The sequence below is a fragment of the Perognathus longimembris genome, chromosome 8 (genome assembly GCF_023159225.1).
Source record: "Perognathus longimembris pacificus isolate PPM17 chromosome 8, ASM2315922v1, whole genome shotgun sequence".
Lineage (NCBI taxonomy): Eukaryota > Metazoa > Chordata > Mammalia > Rodentia > Heteromyidae > Perognathus > Perognathus longimembris.
The window spans coordinates 58,429,755-58,452,468 of record NC_063168.1 but is presented as its reverse complement, the minus strand read 5'-3'; the positions used below and the strand labels follow the sequence as shown (position 1 = coordinate 58,452,468).

Genomic DNA, 22,714 nt, shown 5'->3' with positions numbered 1-22,714 from the left:
TGGAGAGATCTGACATCAGTTAGGGGATTGTTTATGAAAGCTCAGTTCTTCCACCCCTTAAACAGTTCTATGAGTCAGACTTATGGAAATTGCATCACAAAGAATCAAATTATTACCAGGCACAGTGGTTCACCCCTGTCATCTTAGCCTGGATTTTCCTAAGGTTATATTTTATAGCCCACTCAGGAGGCTGAGTTCTAAGGATCAGGATTCAAAGATAGCGCAGGCAGAAAAGTCTGATTCATTCTTATATCCAATTGACCAGCAAAAAAAGATAGAGCACCAACTTTGGGTGAGGAAAAGACAAGTAAGATCACAAGGCCTGAAAATCATGCCCTAATACCTACACAAAAGAGAGAGAGAGAGAGGCGCACACAGAGAGAGAAAGAGAGAGAGAATGAATTATGAGTATAAACAAAATTAAAACTAATCATAAAAAAGAATTATAAAGCTAAGCACTGGTTATGGTTCTGGAGGTCATGTCCAAAATGAGTTTTACTCATTAGCGAAATAGAGCTAAGTTGGCAGAGTTGTGCTGCTTCTGCAGGCTATTAGGGAGCTAGCTTGAGCTATAATAGTGAAACCATATGTCAAAAAAAAAAGTAGTGTTAGTCTATTCATGTTGTTGTGCAACAGATCTCCAGAACATTTTCATTTTGCATGCCTGAAACTCTACTCTCATTATATAAGAACTCATCTCCCCATCCTCCCAGCCCAAACAACCACCTACTTTACTTTCTTCTGTGAATTTTACTACTTTTAATTATCTCATACAAGTGTAGGCATACACTTACCTTTTGTGACTGGTTATTTCATGTAGTATAACCATATGGGATAGCACAAACCTCAAAATTCATTCAAGTAATAGTATGCATCAGATATTTCCTCCTTTTTTGTTTTTTCATAATTACTTATTTATTGTCAAAGTGATGTACAGAAAGGTTACAGTTTCATATGTAAGGCCATGGGTACATTTCTTGATTTTTTTTTTTTTTTTGGCCAGTCTTGGGCCTTGGACTCAGGGCCTGAGCACTGTCCCTGGCTTCTTTTGCTCAAGGCTAGCACTCTGCCACTTGAGCCACAGCGCCACTTCTGGCTGTTTTCCATATATGTGGTGCTTGGGAATCGAACCCAGGGCTTCATGTATACGAAGCAAGCACTCTTGCCACTAGGCCATATTCCCAGCCTCCTCCTTTTTTAAAAGCTAAATAATACTCCATTGTATAAATATCACACATCTTGTTTATCCATTAATATGTCTGTGGATATTTTGGTTGTTTCTACCTTTGGGCCATTGTCAATAGCACTGCTCTGAACATGGGTGTAGAGACATCTTTTTTGAAACCTTGCTTGTAGTTCTTTTGACTACATACCCAGTAGTGAAAATGCTATATCATATGGATTAGTGAAACTGGGCTACATTTTATAATCAATGACTTTTGTGATAGCTTTTAATTAAGTGGCAAAGTTATAGCCCAAAGTAAGTTGTCAATGTGTTTTGTTGACTACAAACTTGTGATTATGGCTACATATATTTGTTTCTCCATACTATAGACTGTTCATGCCATCCCCTCCTCTGCCAGGTCTGACCAGCAGAGATTCCCAGGCAATGGATGAAAAAACTTCCATGCAGTAATATCTCATAATATTGTTTATTAAATAATTAATACTGCGATTATCACCATGGGGTAGAGAATGAGTTTGACCTACCTATAGGGTTAAGCTGAAAAATCACTCCCCTAGCATCCATGTTATACATTCAAATTGGCCCAAGGAAAACTTAAGGAGTTACAGGAAAATAAACAGAAGGGCACATTCCTAAGAGTAGATGCCAAAAAATCAGGACATTTTAAAGCAGTTTCTGTAAGGATCCTGGAATTTCTGCACTAAGGTAAGTACGTACAGTGACCTTGTCTTTTGACAGGAATGCAAAAGGTCAAACACTCAGAATCTTATGTCTTTAGACATAGGATTAAAAATAACATATCACACAGTTAAATCTCCTGCAGCCAGTTACGGTCCCCACAGGGCTCTAGGGCTCCCACACTCCTGCTCCCCAAATTCATATGTGGCAGCTGAATATCCCATGAGATAATATATAGCAAACTAGGCCTGTGGCAGGTATCTGCATCATGAGAACAGAGCCCTCAAGGATAGGGTTGGTGACCTCAATAGAAGAGATGAGGGATAGCCTGGCCTTGTGAAAACAGAGCAAGGTGGTGACTGTGCATACAAGCCAGCCTTCACTTGAAACCAGGTGTGCAGGGTGCCTAGACCTTGGGATTCCCAATTTCCGTAATATGAGGAACAAATGTGGTTTAAGCCACTAGTATATGGTAATTTTTGAACAGCAGCTTGAACTGACCCTCCCTAAAGGAGCTCCTCTATTTAGTTACATTAACCAGAGCTCTCATAAGCTCAGTGAAAGTATATATGAAGTATATGTAAGGTGTGTATAAAGTAAAGTATATATAAAGAATATCTTTTATATATATAATATATAGGTATATACAGTATAAAGGTCCACCCCTGGGTGGGCTCCATGAAGATGCCCCCCACCTGTTTAAGTCTGGGCCCTGTACCTGAGTTACCTAGGTAACTGGCACACCTGGAGGCAGTTACCTCCTCCTTCTCTGAGGTCACATCCAATCCACCTGGCCATATCTCCCACCTTTTCCTATATAATCTGGTTCAACACGGTTCCCATTCTCTTTCCTTTCTTCTCTTTTTCTTGCTCTTTTCTCTTTTTCCCTTCTTCCTTCCTCTCTGTCTCCCCATGCCGTCATCTTGTGTGGGCTGGCAGTTGGCTTTCCCCCCAATAAACTCCTATCTGCCTAAGCCATGTGACAGGTTTCCTTCCTGGCTAACCCGGCTAACAGGTATGTACATGTATATTTATATACACATACATAAGTATATACATATATGTGCATATATACACACATGTACATAAGTATACATATATATATGCATGCACACATACATTCATACTCTAGTTTGTTTGGGCCTAGTGCAGCAGCTTAGTCCATAATGTTTTTTACAACTGTCTCTAGCAAGTCTAAACTAGGCAGAGATGAAGAACAACTGAAGAAGCCAGGGGTGGTGGTAAAGCAGATTATGGCCCACAATCAGACTCGAGGGGAATTTGTAGTTTTTGGTTTTGAGGCAATATGTGAGATTTATTCAGGTGAGACTGAGCCTCTCATCCATCAGAGATGATCAGTCCATAATCAAGAAAATAAGTGAGATAGAGATTTGAGGCAGCCCAGCTTGAGAGGTACAACTACCTTTAGAAGGGTTGGGGATGTGTGACCCAGTGTTTCATGGCTGGGGGAGTGAGGGAAAGATTACTAGGCTGTGGAAATATGAGGAGACAAGAGGAATCTGACAGCTGCTTACAGCTCCAGTGTGAAGGTTCTTCAAAGCAAGAAGAGGCAACCCTGAGTGAAGAAGTCCTGGAAGCCTCAGCAGCAGGGGCCTTGGAGAGCCTGAACCAGAGATTGCAGTGATTAAACAGAATTATCTACTGGGAGCATAGCAGACAATTTCAGAAAGGAGCTATCCCTGTTACTAACTAGAAAAAAGTATCAGGTTATGTTGTCATCTTTTTTTTTTTTTTTTTTTTTTGCCAATCCTAGGGCTTGAACTCAGGGCCTAGGTACTGTCCTTGAGCTTCATTTTGCTCAAGGCTAGCACTCTACCAGTTGAGCCACAGTGTTACTTCCAGCTTTTTCTATTTATGTGGTGCTGTGAAGAATTGAGCCCAGAGCCTCATGGATGCTAGGCAAGCACTCTACCGCTAAGCCACATTCCTAGCTATCACCTATTTTTGATGCTACAGACTTAAAAGAATGTCAGAGATAGCACACATCAGTGATGAAGAAGCTTTTATCCTGGAAATGCAAAGATGCTTAAATGTAGAGATGGACTATAAAATGGGTCCTATTAAAAAACAGGACAAGAGAGAAAAACTATGATCCTTTTAATTATGATACTAAAATGGTACTTGATAGAATTGCATACCCATTTTTTTTATTTCTCTTTAAAGAACCTGCAAACTGAATTCTAGAAGTGTGACAGAAATATTCACACGTGTACTCAAAGATAATGTGAACAAGGCCTTAAAAAGACATAAAAGGCAAAATGACTGGGAAGTAGGCAGTGAAACTATGATCATTTGCAGATAAGGAAATTTTCCTGGCCAAAAAAAAATCCAGGATAGTATAAACTACAAAATCATTACCTTTCCTATAACCAGTTGGGGTTTATAGTATACAATATGGGAACTTCCCATTAACAGTAATCCCCTTTATTATCATTTGATATGGCTGTCATAACAAAATAGTCAGATTGAGTATCTTAAATAGAGATTGTCTCAGAATTCTGAAGGATAGAAAGGCAAGATCAAGGGGTCAAGGGGTCAGCAGGGTTGGTTGATCCTGAGGTCTCTCTCCTGGGCTGGCAGGTGGCTACCTTCTCCCTATGTCCTCCATTGGTGGTTTCTGTGTATGCAGTCAATCCTGGCATTTCTGTGTCAGTCAGATTGCATGAAGGCCCATTTTATGGGCATTTCTTAAGAGATTAAGTGTTTTTGTTTATGTTGTACTTGAAGAGCCAGACAGTACTGAGGACTCAAACCCAGGGCTTCATGCATGCTAGGCAAGCACTCTACCACTAAGCCACATTCCCAGCCCAAGGGCCCATTTTAGTAGCCTCATTTTCACTTAAGTACTTTGCAAATGTCTAATCTCTACACTCACCCACATCTCCCAGCCCTCACTCCCTAGATTTTTTTTCTGGTCTTGGGGCTTGTATTCATGGCCTGGGCTCTGTCCCTGAGCCTCTCTGTGCTCAAAGCTCACTCTCTACCAATGGAGCCACAAAACCACCTCCAGCTTTTCCTGTTTATGTGGTACTGGGGAAATGAACCTAAGGCTTCATGCATGCTAGGCAAGCATTCTACCACTAAGCCACATTCCCTGCCCTCATGCAGCCATTCTTGTTAACAGTAAACCTGTCTCTTCGGTTCCATTTCTAACTATCTTCCTTTCCTAATACTAAGACTCTCCTTTTTTTTTGGGGGGGGGTCTAAAGTTTTAGCAAAGATTTTAGTTTGAGTAGGGAGAACTAGAGAAGAGGAACATTTTTTGCTTCCCATGCAGCACACTTGGGCTTTTAACGCTGCACATTACCACCATCTAGATTAACCTTTACAATACTATTGTCTTCATTTTATTTCAGGTTTACAAACACTGGATTCAATATGTCTAACTTGGTGGCCTGAATGAGCTAATCACTGTGCTTCAGTGACGTTATCTATAAAACAGGGGTGACATCCCTCCCACTTGAGTTATGCAAACTGGGCTCCAACATTCTCATTCTAGAGTACTTACCTAGTAGTTTTCAAAATGAAGAGTTTATAAGTCAGATGCCAGTGGATCACACCTGTCATCTTAGCTGCACAGGAAGCTGAGATCTGAGGGTCTTGGTTCAAAGCCAGCTGGGAAGGAAACTCTGTGAAACCTATACATCTTCAATTAACCATCATAAGCTGAAAGCAGAGCTGTGGCTCAAGTGGTAAAGTGCCTGAGTTCAAGCCCTAGTAGCAGCACAAAAAATATTAGAGGCCGGGCACTGGTTACTCACATCTGAAATCCTAGCTACTCTGGAGACTGAGATAGATAGATAGATAGACAGACAGACAGACAGACAGACAGACAGACAGATAGATAGATAGATAGATAGATAGATAGATAGATGTTAATAATTTTGGTTTTGTTTTTGCCAGTCCTGGGGCTTGAACTCAGGACCTGAGCACTATCCCTGGCTTCTTTTTGCTCAAGGCTAGCAGCACTCTACCACTTGAGCCACAGCGCCACTTCCAGGTTTTTCTATATATGTGGTGCTGAGGAATTGAACCCAGGGCCTCATGTATATGAGGCGAGCACTTTACCAGTAGGCCATATTCCCAGTCCAGATGTTAATAATTTACTTTATAATAGGAAATATTTTCTATTTTAGAATAGGAAATACTTAATATGCATTTTTATTTTTGCTGGCCCTGGGGCTTGAACTCAGGGCCCAGGGGCTGTCCCTGAGCCTATTTGTGCTCAAGGCTATGGCTTTACCACTTGAGCCACAGTGCCACTTCCAGCTTTTTCTAAGTAGTTTATTGGAGATGAGTCTCATGGACTTTCCAGCCTAGGCTAGCTTTGAGCTGCGATCCTCAGATCTCAGCCTTTCGAGTAGCTAGGACTACAGGCATGAGCCACCAGCACCTGGGTAATATGCATTTATTAAAAATATTATTTTCGTTATTTTTTTTTTTTTTTGCCAGTCCTGGGCCTTGGACTCAGGGCCTGAGCACTGTCCCTGGCTTCTTCCCGCTCAAGGTTAGCACTCTGCCACCTGAGCCACAGCGCCCCTTCTGGCCGTTTTCCATATATGTGGTGTTGGGGAATCGAACAGAGAGCTTCTTGTGTAGGAGGCAAGCACTCTTGCCACTAGGCCATATTCCCAGCTCCTATTTTTGTTATCGTACTTAACATTCAAAGTGCTGTTTCTATGAGGTTAAGACAGTGTACTTCCTTTTCAAATGATTGTATTCAGAAATACTTGGGAAATATTTGATCAGTGAACAGGGATATTCATTGCAGCAGTATTTTAAACAAAAATATGGAAGATAATCCATATGTCCATCAGTAAATTTTTTAAATAAAAGATGGTGATATCATACTATGGAACATAGGGAAATTTGTAGTTAAAAGGCACATTGGACATTTAAGGATGGTCATAACTTATTGCTATGTGCAAAAGAGCAAGCTGAAGCCCAATAGCTCCCATACATATTCATTTTGGAAAGAATAGGAGGACAGAAGTTGTTGGTGTGAAATGAGGCAGAACCCTTGGCATGATAGGATGTACTTATAAAACCAGTTACTCAGGTGGCTGAGGGTAGAAAAAGGGAGGCCAGCTTAGGAAACAATCAGTCTCTTTACTCATGATTTTATGAAGTATTGGTAAAGACAGGCCTGGTGTGACACATCTGCAATCCCAGCCAGCGTTGGGGAGGCTAAGGCAGGAGGAGCCTGAATTCCATGCCAGGCTGTGCTCTTATGGAGACTCTTGTGTGGGAGTTGAGCCTAGGTACATACTTCAGTCAGAGAGCTTGCTCTAAGATGTGTTAGCTCTCCTTCATTTTCCAGTGTTAAGGGGGGAAAGAGTTACTCTTGTAACTCAAACTCAATAAAAATCAAGAAATAAGGATGAAAAGCCCATTGTTTAAAATTGATTAATCTCTTAGGAAATTCACTTACACAAAGATACCCGTTCCTTTCGCCTTTGAGGTTCAGATTAATTTAATCTAAATTGAGTGAAAAGTCTCGTGGATTTGGGGTTGACTAAGAGTCTAGTGCTGGGATTTGCTTGTGAACTTGTATCCCACCAAGAACATTAAACATTTTGCATGTTAACTTCAATTTCTAACCTATACACATTTAGGACAAGAAATAGACATGAAGACATATTTTTACATTAAAAATAAGTGAGCGAACAGAGATGACTAACCTAGGAAATTCAATGAAATGGGTGGGAAATTCGTCCACCTTCAACACTGGAAAGCTGAGGGAACAACCACCTTTTTTTTGTTTATTTGTTTTGTTTTTGTTGCCAGTCCTGGGGTGTGGACTCAGGGCCTGAGCACTGTCCCTGGCTTCTTTTTGCTCAAGGCTAGCAGTACTCTACCACTTGAGCCACAGCACCACTTTTGGCTTTTTCTATATATGTGGTAGAGAGGAATCGAAGAACCCAGGGCTTCATGCATGCTAGGCAGGCACTCTACCACTAGGCCACATTCCCAGCCCCACAACTACCTTTTCAACAAACAAATCCCAGTCCTAGGAGGCAACAGTAGAGATAATTTTTTTTGGGGGGGGGGTATTGTGGCTTGAACTCTGGGGTTTTCCTTTAGCTTTTTATCTGCTTAATGCTTGGGCTCTACTACTTAATCCATAGCTCCACGTGTAGCTTTTTGGTAGTTAATTGGTGATGGGAGTCTCTAGGACTTTCCCGCCTGGGCTAGTTTTGAACCATGATCCTCAGAGCTCAGCGGAGTAGTTAGGGTTTCAGGTGTGAGTCGCCACAGGCTCCCTGCTGGAGTCTCATCTGGTATTTTTTTTTGTTTTTGTTGTTTTGTTTTGTTTTAGAATCATTTCCAATGCCAAGAGTAAACTCAAGGAATTGTAAATAAAGTCGAAAAAATATCCTTTTTTTTTCTTCTGGCCACAGATGTTTCAGGAATTTCAAAGGGCTTAGGTTTGTGAATAGGAATATAAGGAGTGAAAAAAGGAATGGGCTTCACAGAAATCAATGACAATGTACCCTTACAGTGCATTTGAACCCAGGCACCTGCTCTGTCTAGGAAACAGCCTGTTGTTTTTCATTGTCATCTCGGGCCTCACAGGGCATCAGGAAGCTAGGCCTCAGCAGCCACCAGGCGAAGCTTGGGGACGCACCCGAGTCCCAGCTGCCACAGAAAGGCTGAGCCTTTTCCTTTAAGTAGCTGACTCACGTGGACGCTGTGTTGTGTGCTCTCAGCTGGGAGGAGGGGGCGGGTCCTCGGCCTCACCGCATTGGCCATTTCGGGAGAGGGGGCAGAGTTAGCCTCTTTGATTGGCTGTACGAGCCCGAGGTGTCAGGCCTGGGGCGGGGCAAGCGACTGTGAGCCAGCCCCAGTTCTGCGTCTGGGGCGAGGGGTGGGCCGCCCAGCCTAGCGAAGCGGGAGTGGGGGGGAGGGTGAGCCAGGGAAGGGGCGGGGCCCAGAAGAAAGGGCAGGATGCCAGAGAGAGGGGCGGGGCCTAGACATGAAGTCTGTTCCGGACCAACCGGGAGAGCCGACTGGAGAGGGGGCGGAGCGTAGCCGGGTGATTGGCGCTGAGGCCGGACCAGGGAGAGGCGGGGCCAAGGCTGGGGCCTGACTAAACCTGGAGCTTCTGGAGGCCGAGGGGCTTCGACCCAGCTGGGGAGCGAGGAGTTGCTGGCAGCGCCGGTCTCACCGCCGTTCGGGGTGAGTGCGGCGACGGGGGCCGGGCTTGGGGACGGTGGGGACCCGGGAACTCTTCACGCTGGGTGGCTTCCAAGCCCTCGGGGAGCGGCCCGGGGCGGGGGCCCGGGCAGGAAGTGCCTCTTCCTCGCTGCGCACCTCCCGGGGTCCCGACGCGGCCGCCCCCCGAGTCGTCCGGGAGGCCCGCGGTGCGGGGCCGCGGTCCGGTGGGCTGGGCCGCTCCTCTTTGTGAGGCTCTGGCGCTGCGGCCGCCGTCGGCCCGCCCCCGCCGCGCCACGGGGCTACCGGCGCGACCACAACAGCCGCGACCCTCCGCGCGCCCGCGCCCCGGGGCGGCTTCACGCCGAGCGCTCGGCGGTGTCCGTGGGGGCGCCCGTCGGCGGACAGTTTGCCCGGCGCGCCTCCCCCGTCCCTTCCCCTCCCCGGCCTCCCGGGCCGCCCCGCCCCCACGGCCGCCGTGCCCGCCGCCGCGTCGGGGGCGCGCTCGGGGGCCCGCCGCGGAGTCCGAGCTCGCGCCGAGTGGTCCCCGGCCGAGATGGCGGGGGAGAGGGGGGTCGCCGCAGTTCGGAAGGCGCCCTCCCCTCGCCTGGTCCGAGGGACTGAGCTCGTGCTGGGAAGATCAGTGTCTGCCTCTGCCCCGTAAACACCCACCGCCTTTACCCTCCTGCCCTCCGGCTCGGGGAGACTGACGGGCAACCTGCCCCAGCTGCGGGCCGCAGCGCCCGCCCAGCTGTTCGGCCCGTGTTTGTTGTGCCGGAGGAGGCCCCGCCGCCGCCGCCGCGCTCGCCGCCCTGCGCCTCGTGATTGGCCGGCGGGCGTCACGTGACCGTGATCAGCTGGGCCCTCCGCGGGCGGGGTGGTGGGGGGGTAGCCTCGCGGTTTCCCCCTGCAGAGTTGCGGGGTCCAGTCGGTCCCGCCCGGGGTCGCAGGTGGAGCGGTAGGCGTGCCCCGCACACTGCCCTACCCTCCCTCATCCGGTGCAGGTGGGTAAGATTGGGACGAGCGAGGATTCCCTATCAGCGCGAGTGGGATACTGAAATGCTACACAGATCGGTTTAGCCCCTGACACCACCGACTCATCTCCCTTTCCAGGGAGAGGCGGGGAAGGTATACAGATCGCTCATTTATTTTTAAAACTTTTTCTGTTTACTGAGCCCTGTTGGTAATCTGAGGATTTTGTATTCCAGGTCTCCTGGACAGACGGAAAATCTGAAGTAACCTCGGGCTAACCTTGTGTTTTTTGGAAAATTAGTAGACTTGCTGGTGAAGTAACTGGGGGGGGGGGTAATAGAATAGGTGCTGGCTAACCTGTACTGACACATACACAGGACCTCAGCTGGTGCCCCATTCAGCGGAAGCAGAAAGCACGCAGTGTTTCCAGGGTACATAATGCGTGCCAGATGTGAAAGGCTTTGGTGGATTCTTTTCCTACAAATTTTTCACATATTTATTCTGGGTCAGATTAAAAGGAAATTAGAAAAAGTCACAAAATTGAGTTGCAACAGTTTATTTATTATTAGTTATGAACCCGTGCCTGAGTGATTCACGCCAGTATTCCAGAGATCTGAGTATTAGGTTCAAAGCTAGCCTGGGCCGACAGATCTTGCAGAGTGTATTTTAAGTTAACCAGCTAAAACCTGGCGCCAGTCTTGATTGAAAAAGATGAGAGGACAGCCCTTCCCCCATGAAAAAACCCCAAACCACATATGTGTATATATAATAGATACACATTATGAAATAAGAGTTACAACGATGAGACAATGAAGAGGAAGTGGGAAGCATTCTGAAATGAATTGGTAATTGCTTAGGCTTGGAAAATGAACAGGCTTTGGTTGCTTTTAGGCAGAAAAGGGCTTTAAAAAATAGGCCCGAACATTTACATCTAGCAAGAAAGTGGAGGCTTGTGGAATTTGTCACACAGATACCCTATTGTCTTTCTGGGTATGTTCTGGAACATCAAGTACACTGTATACACTCTTTGGAAGGAGCTAAAGCCTACTTTGGTTAATCTTCATTTGGCCTACTGCCCATTACAGTTTATATCTAGCAACCTTCTTATCTCTACAGAAGGTGGTGAAATTTGTTTAATTATACAGGAAACCTAAGTTAAATTTTAACTCTAGCTTTTCTAAATAAGATTGGGGAAATACTGTTAATAATGTTAAATAATGTTATCTGGCTGGTTCATTGAGAACTTCTCTCTAGACTTATTTGCATCTACTGTTCCCTTTTTAAGTAAAAGGGAAGAGAAGCAGATTTAGAAACAAGGCCAAAAAATTCTGTGGAAAAAAGAAGTTAAGCTTGATGCTTGCTTGCCAATGGTGCACCATTTTTTTTTTTTTTGCCAGTCCTAGGCTGTGAACTCAGGGCCTGGGCACTGTCCCTGGCTTCATGTATAGGAGGCAAGCACTCTTGCCACTAGGCCATATTCCCAGCCCAATGGTGCACCATTTTGCACAGAAGTAAATTTTGCCTTGCTAATAGAAAAAAAAATTTTTTTAAGTAAAACTTCCTACTACCCCACAAAAACAGGCTGTGAGACCCAAGGGCAATTATCAGTATATTACTATATATTCAGTATATTTGTGCCCAGAATATCCTTTAAGGTTTTTATAGTGCCTCAATAACTTACACACCAATATCAATTTCCCTGGTAATCCTGTGTAGTAATGGGTGTGTAAAATAGGTCCCAAGTCAAGAATTTACCCTGACACTTGAATCAGGAAATGAGACAGTTAAATTGTGCTTCAGACCATCTAACTCAAAACTTCCAGCATTGTATCACAACAAACAGGAGATAATGAATTCGTCATGCCTACAGACTTTTTGGGGAGATTACCAACTCAGATTGTTTGCTGACTCATAACTGGCTGAGTTATATCACTGGCCTTCTATTCCCATGATGATTAAGCAGAATTATAGAAATGTAGTAAACTTGGAAACAATTTAACAAGGTATTAAAGAAGGAAAGAACCAAGGCATGTATAACATTCCACTGTTGCTTTAACCTTGTGGTAAATATTTCTATGAGAACTTAAAAATTGGTTTTATGAATAAAACTTGTTTCCCTATATAGCTTCAAATTAGTATAGAATAGCTACAAATCTATAAAGTACTTGATAAAATTATAGAAGCATTAAATCTTCATAATAATGATCCTTATTGTACTTAGCCTAGCACTGATAGTTCTTTTGGTTGTGGGGCTTGAACTCTGGGCCTGGGCGCTGCCCCTGAGCTCTTCAGCTCAAAGCTAGCGCTCCACCACTTAAGCCACAGCACCATTTCCAGTTTTCTGGTGGTTAATTAGAGATGAGAGTCTCATGGACTTTGCTGCCCTGGGCTGGCTTTGAACCTTTGAACCGTGGCCCTCTGTTCTCAGCCTCCTGAGTAGCTAGGATTATAGGCATGAGCCACCAGTGCCTGGCTCATGATTTTGTTTGGATTTAAATCAAACTGCCTCAGGAAAAAGGGTAGATGTCATAAACTAGGTTCTAATGTAGTAGGATTCCTGCTTTGGGGTCTTGGTAACTGTGTACCCCTTTTTGGTACAATGGAAAACCCTCGTGGTCTATCCTGTGGTAGAGTTCCTTGAAGTGTGTGTTCTGTGGGTAATTCCTTCACTGAGAAAAGGTCTTTCAGAACAGGTAGGTTTTCTTTGAAGGTCCTGTGAGATGCAAATAGATACTTATTGTTCTCGCTGGTATTTTTAAGAGTTGGGAAGTGGTACCTCCTCTGGCTAATTCCACTTGCCAGGGTCAAGAGCAAACTGGATTTTTAATTATAGGGAAGACAAGCACTTTTATTTTAAGAACTAGAACTGTGACACCAAGAATTTGAGATGCTTCAGAAGGTTTCAAGTTTTCCTCTTCTCTTGATTTCTGTCCCTTCATTTCTTACATTTCTGTAAGTAAGAAGAGGTAAAAACAGTTCATTGTTTCCTATTATTTTGAGTCTGGCTTCCTTATCTGTGATGGAGGAGTTGGAATGGGATATGTAGAAAAAGATAGTCTTAGTTTCACTGAACTTTGTTTAGCATCACTGTGTGCCAATCACTGTTCTCAGAATATAGTCCATTTAATTCTCATCCCTCAGATAAATATCTATTAATTGATATAGTCTTCATATAGTTAGTTCATCAGCCTTTAACATACTGAACTGGTTATAGAAAGTTGAGAATTTTACCTAGAAAATCCATTTTAAACTTGGAGCAGGGAGCTTTAACCTTGACATCCTATTGATTTTTAAACCTAATTGCTAACAAGTTTCTTTTTTTCTGAGAAAAAAATGGATTTCTAACTAAGAAGGTGTTTCACTGCAAAGAATGTTTTTGAGCAGGATATTTGTAAGGAGAGGAATCGTGATTATTTTGAATTTTGGGACCCCAAGTTTACGTAGCAAACTTGATTAGCAACTAAACAAATTACCACTGTAGTGAGAAAGCAGCTGAGTATGATCAAACATGTGGCTGTGATCCAAAGATGTTTTATCACCACTCTAGAATTTCATGTTATACTTCTGTGTCACAAAATAGTCCTTGTTTATTTTTAACCAGTCATTTACAAATTATAGAATTAATTTATAGCTTAGACAGGGACAAATGACATTTGGCTCATGGACCGTCATTTGCTTGCTACTCTTAAGGAAAATACTTAACAAGCTAGACTAAAAATACAATCATATTTCAGTTGTGAAGATATACAAGTGTATATACTTTTTAGAGACTTTTTAGAATTATTTACCTACAATCTAAGAAATTATGTAGTCTGTCACATCTAGTTTTAATACATTCCTGGGGATTTTGTCTTTCATAGATTATTGAAAGAGAAATATCTTTTTTTTCCTCATTCTTTGACTTCTGTAAATTTAAAAAAAAAGCTAATACAAAAGTAGAGGTCTTAAAATGTGATTGCTTCCCCAGAAACTCCTGGTAAAATAGGAATTTGAAATTGTAGTCAAAGGGAGATATTTGGAAAGAATAAGTTGAAAAAACTACTGAAATGTGATCTAAAGATCACTTATGAATTCACTTAAATTTTTGTCCTGCCCTGGCCTGTCATTTCAGGTAAGAGGATAAACTGAGACTATATTCTCCAACCAACTGTTAAATGAGTTTGGTAATTTTCTTATTTCAGACTGGAAGCTGTACAAGACTAGAATGGAAGTCTCGCTTATAAAAATCAAGACTATCAAATGACTGGGTTTTACTTGAGATACTGATAAGGAAAGAGCATGTTAAGTAAACCTGGGTGTTTATGATGGGTTTGGCCATAATTTCCACTTTAAACCTTGAACAATAGTACTGATAAATACCAAAGCACTCATTTTTCCTACTGTGAGACAGTTAAGTTCCTCAGAATCATCAGAGAAAGGACATCTGTGAAAGCTTTCACTCTGTTTCAGAAGTGTGTGGCTGGAGGGACTTGAGCTTCCACTAAGGCGAGCAAAGTGATTAGCATACGTGGGAGATATTTTGGGTGTAAAAATAATCACAGAAAACAGATTAGTGCTTGCTGGTTGCCGGGTGTGGGAGAAGGGATGGTCTGGTCTGGTCTGTGGGAAATGGAAGCATTCTAAAGCTTGTTTGTGGGGAAGGTGTTGCAGCTTTGTAAATTAGCTAAAAATTGAGTGGCACACTTAGAGTGAATAAATTTTATCTTATCATATGTAAGGTATTCCTTAATAAACTGTCATGATTTTTTATTTCTCGTGGTGCTGAGGAGATGCTAGGGATTGAACCTGTACCCAGGCCTCTTAGATAAATACTAGCAAGCATTCTTCCGCTGAATCCCACACCCCAAGCCCAGTAAAGTTGGTGTTCATTCATTTTTAAGAAGCAGTTCTAGCTAGGTGTACTGATGCAAGTTTTCTAATGCCACTTTCAGGGGATGAAGGCCTGTGCTACAGCATTCCAGTTCAACCTGCACTATAATCTTGAGGCCCTGTCTCATAAAAAGCAGTGTTTGAGCACATTTCTCTGGTCTTAATGCAACACAATTGTAGTGGCATTTGTGCTTGTGTATTGTGTTTAGTAGGACATAGGACACACTCTTTGACTGTAAAGTCCTACCTAGATAAGGTAAGTCTGATTTCTCTAGGGAGTGGTTTCTGTTTTTTAATGTTATCAGTTTTTTAGTCACTTGTTCTCCCTAGTCTAGGAGAGTGTGATTGGTTGTGGTCTACTGAGATTAAGGTGCACTAGTAGAAGGGCCTGGAATGGGAGGAGTTCATGATAAGTCTGTGGGGGGAGGGGAAGACAGAATCCTACAGCCCAGGATTCAAGAACTGGAGCAAGATTTAGTTCAGAGCCTTTGGCCACTTTGGAGAATCAACAGTCTGTTTCTTTTTTTTTTTTTTTTTGCTAGTCTTTGGGCTTGGACTTGGGGCCTCGAACACTGTCTGGCTTGTTTCTCCTCAAGGCTAGCACTCTACCTCTTGAGCCACAACATCACTTTTGGCTTTTTCTGTTGATGTGGTGCTGAGGAATCGAACCCAGGGCTTCATGCAAGCTAGGCATGCACTTTACTGCTAAGCCATATTCCCTACTCCGAGTCTTAGCTTTTTAGTGCCCCTCCTCATCAAAGGATGAAGTGTGGCTAGCTTAGTCCATTCACGCTACTGTGACCAGATGCTGTACTGTACTGGTGTTTCTTTCTCCTGGTTTGGAGGCTGGGGATTTCAGGAGCAAGGCTCTAGTATATTTGGTGTCTGTTAAGTGTCTATTTTGAAGTCATTGGTAGCCTCCTCCAGCTGTGTCCTTACATGGTAGAAAGGGGCAAGGTAGCCCTCAGGGGCCTCTTATGAGGCCACTAATCTCCTAATAAGTGTTATGCAATCATGACCTAATCACCGTTAAATGTCATGACACTGGTGATCAAGATTCACCATAAATTTTCCAGGGATACATAGTGGTGACATTCTAGTCTATGTAAGCCTCTTGAGAGATTAAATAGTTTTAAGTCAGTACTAGGTTCATTTCTAACCTTGCAAAGCTAACACTTAACCCTAGGAACCTAAATGCCAGTGCAGAAGTTTTTCTACTTCCTAAAGGCTAGACTTCATAACATTCTGGCAAAATCTCCCTACATTTTACAGTTTAAAAATACATAGATAGAACTCTATAAATGGCAACCACACTCAGAATAGTGTAACATAAGGTTCTGCCCAGATGTATTTTTGGTCCTGGGTAATGAATCACATAATTGGATCCAGTAAAAATACTTTGGTAAAGAGTCAAAATAGTCTGAATTTGAAGCAAGATAAAAGAAGGCATATTAAATCTTTTTTTTGTCCAGTACCAAATGGTCAGTCACAGCTGAATTGTATGTAAGTTTGAGTCAAAGATAGAATGACTTCTGTAGAAGGCATAGAGAGCATTCATTTGAAGTCGATGACGTTTTCCATAACATTCTGTTTGCCAAGCTCAGTACAGAAACATCAGTTAACACTGCGTTAGGATTGAAATAAATTACAGTATGAAAATGTTAACAAGTTTGAAGGAAAATTAGCTTTGAAATCAGACCTAGACACTTTAGCTAGCTGGAGGCTGTGACTCCTCAAGTGAAACATCTGATGTTGCTGAATCCTTTGCTACTGAGACTAAATACCTTTCTGTGAGTCCTTCCTGGTAACAGGACCAAAATCAATCATTCACAAGTTGGTTGAATGTATCATTTGTATTGTGTGCATCTCATAAATGAAATGGTGAGGTAATCGTATAAAACAGAGAAGAATGAACAAATGAAATGGTGTGGGGGTGGGGTAGTTACTACTCATCTCTAGTCAGTTGTTGCCCTAGGACAAACGTGCTAAGAAAGTGCTGTACCACTTGTTATATAGTCTATTATGTTGTTTATTAAGCATCTGGAAAAAGTAATGCTAGAGTTTTAAAGGTGATAAAAATAGGCAATAAGGATTACTTTTTGTTATTTTGCAGGGAAGTATGTAATTAGAAAGTTAAATATCGTAAGTCTATTTTTAGTCCAGGGCTTAAGGGGAGTGGGAGTCAGTGATGTTTATTAGTGTACTTGTGATCACATCAGGACTGCCTAATTACTGAGGAAGTCTGTAGAAAGAATGTGGGTTTTGTTTTTTTGATGTTACTTGGGTTTGAACAAAGGGCTTTCACACTTGCTTCACACTCTTAATATTTGAGCCATGTCTTCAACCCTTGGAAGTTTTTTAAAATTTTTGACAGTGGAGTACAGACTTTCTGGAGTTTCTCTCCCTGACCCCACCCTAAGGAGCAATTATATCCTCTCTGCATGCCATTCTAAAGATTTATAAAATTAAATACTTTAAGAGCTGATAGCTATACTTACCAATAATTGTTAAAATTAAGGTTGAAGTAGATTCTTGAGTATATCTATATCCTAAAGCATATTTCCTAGAATAATTAATTGTAATGAATTTAAGGAGATACATCTTTTAACTTCTTTGTTTGAACTCAGAACCTTGCACTGGCCCAGCTTGCTCTTCAGTCAACATTCTACTACTCCTGCTCTTTGCTAGTTATTTTGGAAACAGATGCTTCTGGACTTCTTTGCCCAAGCTAGCTAGTATTACAAGTATGGGCCACGAGTGCTCAGCTTTTCTAACGTAAAAGTATTGTGCTTATCCTAGTTTGACAAATTTATTTAAAAACTTTGAGTGTTTCAGCACTTCTGTGATTCTGTTCATAGAGTTTAAAGATAAGTTCTGTTTCTTTTTGTGATGTTATAATCTTATGCCAGGCCTAGACCATCTTGAGTCCCCTTTTTTATGGGGAAAGTAATGGGAAGTAGTGGAAGAACTTTGTCTTGAAGTTGGATAGCACTGCATTCCAGCTGATTTTCTGTATTTAACAGCCATGTAAAACTGTGTAACCTTTGACCAGTTAATAACCTTTTTGATTGGTTTACAGTCATCTGTGGAAGTCATCTCTGAGCTGTGACAGTTTTAAAATAAACCATGGTGCTCCCTAGACTCTGACTCAAAATTGGTGCCATCACCACCATACAGTTTTTGGTGTGCCCAGTAACCAGACTTAATCACCTCTTGCTCCCAAACTCCCTTCTTTGTGTGTGTGTGCGCGCGCATGTGTGCACGTGTGTGTACATGCAGCCCCAAGCATGTTAGGCAAGTGTTCCATCACTGTATTTTCTGTCCTTTTTGTTTGTCAGGTACCCTTTGTATCCACCCAGTCCCCACATCTTTTCTTGAATTAACACATTCTCAGAATGTATACTTAGATACCTGTGCTACAAGTTTCTTTCCTTGTCTCTGTGCCAGTACTTTATAATCTTTCATTTTTTGCAATTCCACTTTCCATATTTTTCACAGTTTCTGTTTCTCAAAGGGTCTTGGTTTGGGATCTGCCTGTTTGTCCAATGTGTGAACTTTAGAACCATTTGTTTAGGGTCAGCTGTTTCACATAGCAAATACTGAGATGCAAAAATGACATGTATATAAATGGTTCTCTGCTAGCTAGACATTTTTTAACCATAATGCATTTCGTTTTCTGTTTGCTGCTAGGTGTTTAGAACTGCAGCTATCAAAATGGGCAGAATTTTCCTTGATCATATCGGTGGTACCCGCCTGTTTTCTTGTGCAAACTGTGATACAATCCTCACCAACCGCTCAGAACTCATCTCCACTCGGTTTACAGGCGCCACTGGTAGAGCATTTCTTTTTAACAAGGTTGGTGAGAAAAATTTCATTCCTAAATTTAGTGGCTGTATTTGACAGCAACACCAGAGTACTCTCCTTAGGAGCCGCAGATACCAAGAAGAGTTAGGATGAGCTTAATTCTGTAGAATTGATTGCTCATTGGCTTATCCATTGTGTGACCTCATGAAGTGACATACTGGGGACTGCACCCAGGCCCTGTGTATGTTTGGTAAGCATTCTACAACTTGAGCTATACTCCCAGATACTTTGTTTTTTAAGAGAATCTTGCTGTTACCTTTGCCTGGATTGGCCTCAAACTTGTGCTTCTCCTGTCTCTGCCTACTGTGTAGCTGGGATTATGAGCACGTATAGCCATTCTTAGCTTGGAATGTAAGTTCAAAAGGCTTAAAGAATTCCTTACAATGAGAATTATAATGTGTTTCCCTTGAACTTTATACTTAAATACAGGGCATGGGTTATCCAGCAGGCTAGCCATCTATTTCTACAAATAAAACTTGATAATGGTATAATACAACCATATTTGTTCATTTATATATTATCTACTGCTGTGTTCATGCTACAGAGTTAAATAGTTGGAATAAAGACCATAGAGCCTTCAAAGCTAAAAATATTTACCATCTGGTTGTTTGCAGAAAAGTAAATTGTAAAGTGTTGTTGGTTATTTAGAATCATCGGAAATTCATCACAGACTGTCTTAGAACCTACTCCCTTGTGGTCATTGTCCTTTAACTTACTTGAAAATTGTTTTTCACTGAATAGTTTAATAGGCTGTCTATCCCAATCTAATTTTTATATAAAACACATTCTCAGAAACTAATTGACAAACATTTTCTGGTCTTTTATAGTTTTTTGTTGTTTTTTTTCCCCCAGAGCTGAGGACCGAACTCGGGGCCTTGTGCTTGCCAGGCAGACGCTCTTCCACTGAGCTAAATCCCAGCCCAACAAATATTTTCTGGAACATGGATGATATAATGTGTTCTTTTACACTTATCTAGTTGCAGTCATAATCATTGAATAGTATACAGTAGCAGTTGGACTGAGACCTACACTTCGTGACTCCCAATTCTTTTTTTTTTTTATTTAATTATTAATTGAACACAATTTTTTTTTTTTTTTGGCCAGTCCTGGGCCTTGGACTCAGGGCCTGGGCACTGTCCCTGGCTTCCTTTTGCTCAAGGCTAGCACTCTACCACTTGAGCCACAGCGCCACTTCTGGCCGTTTTCTGTATATGTGGTGCTGGGGAATTGAACCCATGGCCTCATGTATACGAGGCAAGCTCTCTTGCCAGTAGGCCATATCTCCAGCCCCTGAACACAAATTTTTTTGACAAGGTGTTGTGCAAAAAGGGTACAGTTACATAGTAGGGCAGTGTGTACATTTCTTGTGATATCTTACTCTCTGTTTTTCTTTCGTGACTCCCAATTCTAGACCCTTTTTTCAGTACAATACAAAATATAGCTAGCATGTGTGAATAGTGTGAAGTGACTAGTACAATAAAGCATGGTTGCATTAGATGTCCAGTGCAGTGCAATTGCCAATGTTTATCTGTCCTGGCAGCAAGAAAAAAAATAGCTCTTGAGGAAGGGCATTGCAGGTTTGACTGAAGTAACAGCATCTCTTTTTGCTCAATGTTATGGCACCAACCATACTACTGTGTACTTACTTAACAGATAACATACCTGCCTTTCAATTTTCTTTTCTGCATGTTTTTTTAGGTAGTTAATCTGCAGTACAGTGAAGTTCAAGATCGAGTCATGCTCACTGGCCGCCACATGGTTCGAGATGTGAGCTGCAAAAACTGCAATAGCAAACTGGGATGGATCTATGAGTTTGCTACTGAAGACAGCCAGCGTTATAAGGAAGGCCGTGTGATCCTGGAACGTGCTCTAGTTCGAGAGAGTGAGGGCTTTGAGGAGCATGTACCATCAGATAACTCTTGAAGAAAAAGAGATAAATCCATCTTTTCCCAGGTTTCCTTCACTGAAAACAAATCTACTTACATACACTGTCACCTTAGCATCAGAGTCGGATTCATGAACTGCGGAACAAGAGGTTGTGAGAATCTAAGATGGAACCTTTCTTTCTCTCTCTCTTTTTTTTTTTAGATTTTGTATTTTCCATCCAACAGCATTGTGTAGAGAATACTATGCACATGCCGTTAATTTTTTTTCCCTTGTTTACATCTTGAGGCAGAAGAGTCTCTCTGCAGCTACGTGGTAGGCTATGTGAGGAAAAAATTGGGGCTATTAGAGTGGAAAAAGTGTGTTTTATGTAAACTTTGATGGAGAATATGTCAGGAGCATGGTTTTAAACTTTATTTGGGCTTCATTTTAAAACTTTTTTTAACCCAGTTATTTCATTTGATTTGCTAGCTTCAGAGAAGAGATCCGAATCTGTGCCCAGCGCTAAAGGCTCAGTGTTAGCATGGCTTGTGCTGGCCAGTGTGCCATATTCTTGTTGGAGATGAACCATAGCACCAGAGCCCATTTTTCCTTGTCAGTCTTGACCCAAAGATGTCACCATTCCTAGTTGTTTATCACCACATAATTGGTGTTGATTGGAAATTTTTTCTGAAATGGGGCAGAACTGCTTGGTTGTTTTTTTTTTTTCCATGTAACTTAAGCATAGTAATATAAATAAAGTAAATAGTTGGATGTTTTTGGTCCTGTGTTGCTTTTAAAAACACCTTTCAGAAGAGCAGAGTCTGATAAGTAACTTTCATAGTAGTTAAGTGCTTTTACATACCTTACACTAAATTAACTATAGAGGATATTTGTGTAAATGAAAGCATACTGTTCAAATCCCCACAGTTTTACATTAGAAAACAGTTGGACAGAATATCAGTATGCATCCATGCAGAAAGCCTTTAATCTGTATCTGTTTTAAAAGAAGGGAGAAATGAAGCGGCTTATCTGAAAATACTGCTTTACAAAGCATTTCAACCCCTCAGTTGTGCATTGACATTGAGGTCTACAGAGCCTACTAATTTTCATGAAAAGGTTTAGATCTCATATTAGCCTTACTTTTTTTCAGATCTTCCCTTAAAAGTTCAGTTAATTGGCTTTGAACTGTACTTGGTACTCTCAGGTGAGAAGGGGTCAACTTTGACTCAGGGTGTTAGCTCCAAATTTATGACATTATAAAGTATTAATGTGTAAGTATTTCTTTGTCTAACTGCTAGGATATACTAGGTATCCTAGTATTTAATTTTGGAACATCTGACAGCAAAAATGCTGTCAAATGAGTGCATGAATGTTTGCATGTTCAGTTTTCAGGATGTCTAGAAAGGAAATTTGCTTCTGTTGTTAGTGAACGCTTTCTGTCATTGATATTAGTGACTTCTGAGTACAGTTAAGCTTTGGGCTCTTGGTTAGAGGCATTAAGTATAGGTATAGTATAATACTGCATTTGAAGTAAGTGGACACAGATTGTCTCTGTTCTGCAATGTGAATGAAATCTTGAAGCCTTGAAAAACAGCATTCATTTCCATCAATTTCCATACTGGCCTTTGGTGAAATGCAGATAGCTATACCTAGAAGCATGCCTTACTACAGCACTATGTGCATTTGCTGTCAAAATAAAGTATATTTTGCCTTGCATTGGTGCAATACTGCTAATTATTTTCCACTGATCCTCTTTAGTGATCATTGTTTCAAATCTCTGAAGATATATTCCATACCTTTGAGTGGCTATTGCTTTCTGTGCTTGAGAGTGATAAAATGACCATTCTTTGTTAACTCGGCTTAATTTATACCAAAAAAACCATTCGAGTCTGCCAATATTAACTTCTTTGAAATCATTTTGCCTTGGAAACAGACAACTGTGGTTTAGTATTTGAAAAAGTAAATTAATTACAAATGTCACAAGGTTATATTTTAGGTGACTGGAAGATACAGCCATAAATTTTCCTCTATACCTTCCTTTAAAAACCCTGAATTTGCCAGGCATTGGTGGCTCTCACCTGTAATCTTAACCTACTCAGGAAG

At 41.8% G+C, this 22,714-nt stretch overlaps 1 protein-coding gene across 3 annotated transcripts; it reads left to right on the top strand.

Moving 5' to 3' along the window:
* The first annotated feature begins 8,920 nt into the window (after window positions 1-8,920).
* On the top strand, window positions 8,921-22,327 carry Ypel5 (yippee like 5). Of its 3 annotated transcripts, XM_048353194.1 has the most exons (4): window positions 8,952-9,064; window positions 10,249-10,275; window positions 18,572-18,736; window positions 20,444-22,327. In XM_048353194.1, exons 3-4 carry the CDS (start codon window positions 18,596-18,598, stop codon window positions 20,666-20,668), a joined length of 366 nt encoding a protein of 121 aa, XP_048209151.1. In that variant the 5' UTR covers window positions 8,952-9,064; window positions 10,249-10,275; window positions 18,572-18,595; the 3' UTR covers window positions 20,669-22,327. The 3 variants fall into 3 exon arrangements, with proteins under 3 accessions (XP_048209149.1, XP_048209151.1, XP_048209150.1); XM_048353192.1 differs by lacking the exon at window positions 10,249-10,275 and having other exon boundaries at window positions 8,921-9,064; XM_048353193.1 differs by lacking the exon at window positions 8,952-9,064 and having other exon boundaries at window positions 10,259-10,324.
* Window positions 22,328-22,714: the final 387 nt, after the last annotated feature.

Bases quoted from the DNA above. Each gene is read 5' to 3' on its own strand.
- Ypel5 (XM_048353192.1), top strand. From the start codon at position 18,596: ATGGGCAGAATTTTCCTTGATCATATCGGTGGTACCCGCCTGTTTTCT. The intron at 18,737-20,443 runs GTTGGTGAGAAA...ATGTTTTTTTAG, and splicing joins GAGCATTTCTTTTTAACAAG to GTAGTTAATCTGCAGTACAG.